General features: G+C 37.5%; 1 protein-coding gene across 1 annotated transcript in view; it reads right to left on the bottom strand.

The window, feature by feature from the left end:
- Positions 1 to 7,534, bottom strand: part of mei1 (meiotic double-stranded break formation protein 1) — a gene marked incomplete in the record, with an annotated part of 48,537 nt that overhangs the window by 27,353 nt on the left and 13,650 nt on the right. Inside the window, 3 exon segments of the mRNA XM_014012926.1 lie at positions 46 to 160; positions 546 to 724; positions 2,677 to 2,895. Coding sequence (XP_013868380.1) covers positions 46 to 160; positions 546 to 724; positions 2,677 to 2,895 — 513 coding nt within the window.

Below are 7,534 nucleotides of genomic sequence, written 5' to 3'. Positions count from 1 at the left end.
GTGTGTGTGTGTGTGTGTGTGTGTGTGTGTGTGTGTGTGTGTTACCGGGTAAGTCAGCCTTGATGAAGACAGAGCAGTACTGACTGGGAGAATGAACCAAAATAGCAGCAATGCACTTAGCACTGGTCACCTGCAACGTCTCATCACCACTCAGCAGCAACTAAAACACATTTTGAGGAAATTGTTAGAAAACTACAGTTAATTAATACAACACCTGACAGTTAAATCCTGCCAAGGTTCTTACTGAGCGAGGTACATTAGCTTTACTTTAATTTCATTTCAACAAACCATCCAGTGGTGACTGAAACAAATCCACTAACGTCATGAGTTGAGCTCTACTTTGAGGCGTCACTGAGAAAATCCAACAAAATGTAATCTGTTCATTGATTTCCCAGACATGAAACACAAATATTTGTCTGGGGTCAAACCCCAACTAAAGCCCTGTTGAAAGGCACATTAATCCAGGACAAGAGCATTTTGTTATGATTTTCACCCGTGTGACAGTTCAGGTCTTGGGAGTGGGAACAGGATGTTTAGACAGAGACCGTTTTCAGCAGGAGGGGCAGGAGGCAGTGGTCAGCAGGCTGTTGCTCCTGGTTTTGGACGAGAATCTGGCTATTGTTGGCGAGGCTGTCTTGATTCTCATCACAGATGACCTGACTGCCTGAGCTGTTCATTAGAACTGGCACGGCCCCATCCAACCGGACCAGCTGCCAGAGGAGACCTAACAGAAGATAGACAGGTTGTTAAAAAACACACAGAAAAAAGAAACTACAGTATTTACACATTTTATGCAATCAGTGATTACATTTTATACTCTTCCCAGTGGTAAGAAAATTCACAGAGTCACCAATATTTTGAATTTATTTAAGAGATTAAAAATTTGTTATAAGATGCACAAGAAAACTCCTTTTTTGCTGTTTAAAGCTGTGATTGGTTGTGACAAATAAAAACGAATACAAGTAAGGCTCCACAACCAAGTGGGTGATTTAAATAAATAACTTTATATTCCAAAACTAAAGCCCTAATGAAATTCATTTAAAAACAGCATAGTGAGGCACCACAATGAATACTCCCCTTAAATATAAATTTTTATAAAATTGCACATTTATATGTTTCCAATATCACATCAACTACTTTAAGCTTTCGCTTTTTAGAATAAAAGCTTCTGTGGAAAATTTTCATAATGTGCATAAATCTGTAACCTTCAAAAGGCAGAAAAACTGTTATGTAATTTGAATAAAATAAAAATAAAAGTAAGACCTCTCCACAGAGCAGCTATTTAGTATGCTAAGTTTAAAATTAGACATGGCAAATTTATGACCAGATCAAAATAAACCATAATGGTTATAAATACAATTCTAGCAGAGAATAATATGAATTATTCATGTAATATTTATTTAATATTCATATAATCTGAAATAATATCCAGGTGAAATAAAATCCAGCCAATTCAAATACCTGAGACTCTTGGTGATGATATTTTCAAGGTGATTAAAGTTTACAGAAATTAAAGTCATAATTTCTGAATTTTACTATGGAAAAAAAAGGATCAGATTTTTTGTAAATTGTCCTAACCCTGTATTTCACTGTATTTAAAATGAGCAATAGAATTATATAGTAAATGTTAAAACTGCAAAACGCTTTTGCTTTTGAAAAAATAATTCAACAGGTGTTTTTTATTTTTTGGTTGTTTTTCAGTAAGTCATTCTTCCAGGTTAAAAAAAACTTCATGTTTGGTGATAAGGAGAACTGATGCAGTTTTAAAAGCAAACAGTTATTGTTTTCTTTAATATTTAACATGGCAGCAAGGAAAAACATCACTGATTACATCAATATCTAAACTGCTTCCAAAATCTGATATAAACCGCCATTTACCTCTATTCCATGTCATCTATTCTTCCCAACTGTCTCCTAAAATAACTCTGATATTACAAATGTAACGTACCTCCAGTCTTGTTATCACCAAAACACAAGATAACTTGTCTTATTATTCAAACRTCCTATAGAAAGACACTTTCAACTTAGGCAAATCCCTCCTCTTTTCCATTTAAAGACAGGAGCATCTAGAAAACAAAACCACTTCCCTTACTTTTAAACAAAAAAGGCATTTGACATAAGATATTTTTTGTTTTTTTCCAAATGTTTGGTTGAGAGATTTTGTTTTATAGATATAGCCGCAAATTTATTAAAACCTTTTCCTTTTCTGCTCTCACCTAAGTATTAAGTCTAAGGTTTCATTCCATAAAGCTAACATTTCACACATGTAAGCAAAACAAACATTACAGAGCTCCATGAGTGTAAGCCTTTAGTGTAAATGTGGAAGAATCAATCTCACTCCACTTAATATGAAGCATTAGTCTCATTTGTGCGAAAAGGAGAAAAAAAAAAACAGAAAAACCTAAAAATTCCATTATTAAAAATTCCTTTCAAGGAAAGAAAAGTTGCTAATTTTAACTTTACACAAAATAGCCATAATTATTTAAAAACTGGTAGTAACATTTTGGAAAAATCTTACTTTGTGGTACAAAATAATCTTGCAAACCTTCAATACGCATACCTCCTAAGTGCTTCAATATTGAAATATTTTTTCTGATACAAAACCTTTTTTGGGAAGTACATACTGTGGCCAACAAGGAAATAAGGAACTGAGAAAAGAGGGATCTTTTTTCTCACCAGCACAGTTTTTAATGAGCTGTCCTGAGCCAGCACTGGCAAAGGTCTGCAGGGTCTGTAGTAGCAGCCTACACACTCGGTCCCTAATGACAACAGGCAGGGACTGGGCTGCTGCATCTCCAGATGTCCCCAGCAGCTGAAGCCATATAAACACGAGTGAAGTCTTCAGCGCTTCATCTGGGTAAAGCCAGGCTGAGCACAGGTGGTCCAGCAAGGGCACTGGTGGATGGACATGATAATAATATGAGTAAAAGAGCTTCTACATGAAAAAATGACAAACTAAAAACAAAGGATGTGTCACTAACATGAAAGCGAATGTACCTATCTTTGATGCTCCAGCTGTACTTTGGTAGGTTTTTTTTTTGGGGGTATTTTTATTTTTTTATTTTTTTTTTTGGTGCCTGAAGCAAATAATTTTTTATGAGCTACAATCAAAGTGGATGAAAGTTAAAATTTGTAAATTAATGTGTTAGCTGACGTGTCAATCAACCTTATCTGTGAAATACATTTGGCCTCCAGTTCTTCTAAAGAACCTTGGTGCCATTTTTGATCAGAATGTCTTTTAACCTCCACATTAAAAATGTTACCAGGACAGCTTTCTTCACCTGCGTAATATTACTAAAATTAGAAACATCTTATCCCAAAATGACAAAATAAAAACAGATCCATGCATTTATCTAGGCATCCAAAAAACTCTTTGAAAAGTCTTCAGTTAAATGCTGCTTCTAAAGTTCTAAAGAGAGTTGGAAGCAGAGATCATATTTCTCCAATTTTAGATTTTCACCACTGGCTCCCTGTCAAATTCAGAATAGAATTTAAAATCTTACTTCTAACATACAAAGCTCTTAACAACCAAGCTCTATCTTATGTTAAAGACCTTATTGTCCCATATTTTCTTAACAGAGCACTTCACTCTCAGACTACAGGTTTACTTGTGGTTCCTCGAGTTTCTAAAACTAGAATGGGAGGCAGAGCTTTCAGTTACAGTGGGGTGCGAAAGTTTAGGCAGCCTTGTTAATTTTCCTGATTTACCTCTATAAATCATTGATTGTTTGGATTTAAAACAAATCAGTAAATATATTATATGGGGGACAAACACAGTGATATTTGAGAAGTGAAGTGAAGTTTATATGATTTACAGAAAGTGTGCAATAATTGGTTAAACAAAATTAGTCAGGTGCATAAATTTGGGCACTGTTGTCATTTTAATGATTTCAAAACATTTAGAATTAATTATTGGAACTTAAATTTGGTTTGGTAAGTTCAGTGCCCTTGACCTCCGTACACAAGTGACTCCAATTATGTGAAAGGGTATTTAAGGAGGGCAGTTGTACGTTTTTCTCCTGTTTGCATCTTCTTTAAAGAGTGGCAGCATGGGAGTCTCAAAACAACTTTCAAATGAGCTGAAAACAAAGACTGTTCACCGTCATGGTTTAGAGGAAGGATACAGAAAGCTATCTCAGAGATTTCAGCTTTCAGTCTCCACTGTGAGAAACATTGTGAGAAAATGGAGGACCACAGGCACAGTTCAAGTGTAGGCTCCAAGTGGCAGACCAAGAAAAATCTGGAATAAACAGAAGTGAAGGATGTTGAGAACAGTCAGAGTCAACCCACAGACCAGCACCAAAGACCTACAACATCATCTTGCTGCTGATGGAGTCACTGTGCATTGTTCAACTATTCAGCACACTTWACACAAGGAGATGCTGTATGGGAGAGTGATGCAGAGGAAGCCTTTTCTCCGCCCACATCACAAACAAAGCTGCTTGAGGTATGCTAAAGCACATTTGGACATCCAACTTCATTTTGGAATAAGGTGCTGTGGACTAATGAAACTAAAATAGAGTTATTTGGGCAGAACAAGGGCCGTTATGCATGGAGGAAAAAGAACACAGCACTCCAAGAAAAACACCTGCTACCTACAGTAAAATGTGGTGGTGGTTCCATCATGCTGTGGGGCTGTGTGGCCAGTACAGGGACTGGGAATCTTGTTAAAGTTAAGGGACGCATGGATTCCAGTCAATATCAGCAGATTCTGGAGACCAATGTCCAGGAATCAGTGACAAAGCTGAAGCTGCTGAAGCCGGGGCTGGATCTTCCAACAAGACAACCACCCTAAACACTGCTCAAAATCTACTAAGGCCTTCATGCAGAGGAACAAGTACAACATTCTGGAATGGCCATCTCAGTCCCCAGACCTAAATATTTTTGAAAATCTGTGGTGTTACTTAAAGAGAGCTGTCCATTCTCAGAGACCATCAAACCTGAATGAACTAGAGATGTTTTGTAAAGAAGAATGGTCTAAAATACCTTCAGCCACAATCCAGACTCTCATTAGAAGCTATAGAAAGCGTTTAGAGGCTGTTATTTCTGTGAAAGGAGGATCTACTAAATATTGAGTTAAGGTTTTTTTCTTGGTGCTCAAATTTATGCACCTGCCTAATTTTGTTTTACCAATTATTGCACACTTTCTGTAAATCATATCAACTTCATTTCACTTCTCAAATATCACTGTGTTTGTCCCCTATATGATATATTTAACTGATTTTTTTAAAATCCAATCAATCAATGATTTACAGTGAACCCTCGGTTTTCGCAAGGGTTGCGTTCCAATAACAATCCGTGAAGTAGTTACCGTACTACATCCTACAGGCTCTGACATGTTGATAGCCTGTTGAGCACAGACACAGTGTAGCCAATCAGGACGAAGAACACAATGAACTGTGAAAAAAAAACTGCACAAAAAAATCTGTGAAGCAGCAGGGCTGAGAAATGTGAACCGCGTTATAGCAAGGGTTCACTGTATAAAGGTAAATCAGGAAAATTAACAAGGCTGCCCAAACTTTCGCACCCCACTGTATCAAGTGGAACCAACTTCCAGTTTCTGTCTGTGAGACTGAYACTCTGTCTACTTTTAAGACTAGACTGAAGACTTTGCTTAGTTGGTTTTGTGATGATCTGTTCATAAACAAAACGAAATGATTATAAAATGATGTAGGATTAGATAAAAAAATATGAATATYGTATACAGGTGAATCAATTTTACTCCAGAAATTTGGCTGAATTGTTGTTCTGATCATTTCTTTCAGATTATAGCGTCGTTGCTTTGCACTGACAATCATCACTGGAGGCACCTGCTGCTCAGGTATTAGTGATTGAACCAAGTAGGGATCTTTGCAGTAAATGTTGTCCTGTGGAAAGAGTTGGCTCTACACGTGATTGGCGGACATCTTGATGTGAGCATAGTTGGCCCTAACCATGACTGGTTGGATTGACGTGTGGTGTGGGGCAATTTAAAAGAGGAAGTAATGATAATAGTAAAATAATAAAATTTATTGACTGTCTATGTACAGTTTAAAACAAAACAATGTCTCAAATAAAAATTATTGTGAACATGTAAACGTCTCAAATTATGACTAATATTCATAATCATATTGATTTTTAGCAATCTTTTTACAGACTGGTTAGGGCTGTTTTAAGCCAAATTGTTATATGTCCCTCCACATATACAACGTTCAAATTTCGTGCATCTAGCACTTTCCTGTTTAAAGTTATGACAAAAATTTATCTCAATATTTAAAAGAATATAGGTTCTTCCTGCCCGATTTGACCAAGCTACTCCCCGCTGCCCCCCAGATTTTTCAAACCCCACCGTCAATCTGACCAATCACGTCCTGAGCTAAATATGCCTACAAAAGTCAAACAGACCAATCATGTCTTGGGCCAACTCCTCCTACAAAATAAGAAACTCCTACTTGGTGACTGCAGGTACCCGCTTCTCGAATGAACTGACAACACAGAGTTGTGACTGCGTTCGCGACTTTTCTCATCATACTGTATTTATAGATGACACTAAATAACCCAACTGATTTAATGATGTGCTTCTTGTTAGAGAACAGTTTTAAAAGACAGTTTTTATGCAGCATTTGTCTTCATCTTATTTATTTAGCTCTAAAATTGACAACCAAGGTCAAATCTTGAAGAGATACACTGAGACCCGCAGCATAAAGACGGAGCTCTGAGAACAAACACAGCAGGGTTTCAACTTTATAGAGGGGAAAAAGAAAACGATCAAACCAACACTAGAAATGAAAGCTGCCATAAAGATGAATGAATTTCAAAGAAGCTATTATGGGAAGAATATAAACAATATTAGAGAGTGTGTGAAAAAAAAAGGGGGAAAAACAACACTTTGATTAGAGCAGGAGTTTCTTCTCAAAGCACAGCACACATGAGTTACAGACTTCCAGGTAAGCTGTCTACCAGAAAAAAAGTATGATTCAAAATCACAAGAAAAACATCTAAAAAAAATACAAAGAAACCATGCATGGGGAGAGGGATGATGCAAAAGAAAATATTAAGAAGACACCGATCTAGAGAGGCTGAAGGTGTGGAATGTCAGATGATAAAATAAAATCTAAAACAAAAATGGAGATCCATGCTTACATAGTCGACGTAAAACAAAAAATGAAAAAATATGCTGTTGCATACAAATTATAATGTGCTTTCGCATGTCCAAACAAGCTACACTTAAAGGCAGATCTGGGCCCGTATTTATAAAACTTCTTAGAGTGGATTTTTAGACTTAAGTGCTGAAAAATTCTTAGATTTGCTCCTACTCACAGACTTAAATGTAAGTGCCAGTTATTAAAATTCTTAAGGGGCTGACTGTCTGGTGGGGCCTGGACTGCGGGCGGACGTGGTGCTTGGGGGGGCTCTGGAGGCGGGGCTGGCACTCCGGCTTCCCTGGGGCCGTTCGGGCTCCCGGAGTCAGGCTCCGGGTTGCTGTGGTTAGCCCGCTGACTGGGGTGGCTGCCGGGGCCTGGGGGGTGGTCGGTTGGGGGTGGGCTCCTGGCCA

The sequence above is a fragment of the Austrofundulus limnaeus genome, unplaced genomic scaffold, assembly GCF_001266775.1.
Source record: "Austrofundulus limnaeus strain Quisiro unplaced genomic scaffold, Austrofundulus_limnaeus-1.0 Scaffold96, whole genome shotgun sequence".
In the NCBI taxonomy this organism is placed as follows: domain Eukaryota; kingdom Metazoa; phylum Chordata; class Actinopteri; order Cyprinodontiformes; family Rivulidae; genus Austrofundulus; species Austrofundulus limnaeus.
The sequence above is the reverse complement of the archived record's forward strand: the minus strand, read 5'-3'. Positions and strand labels throughout refer to the sequence as shown.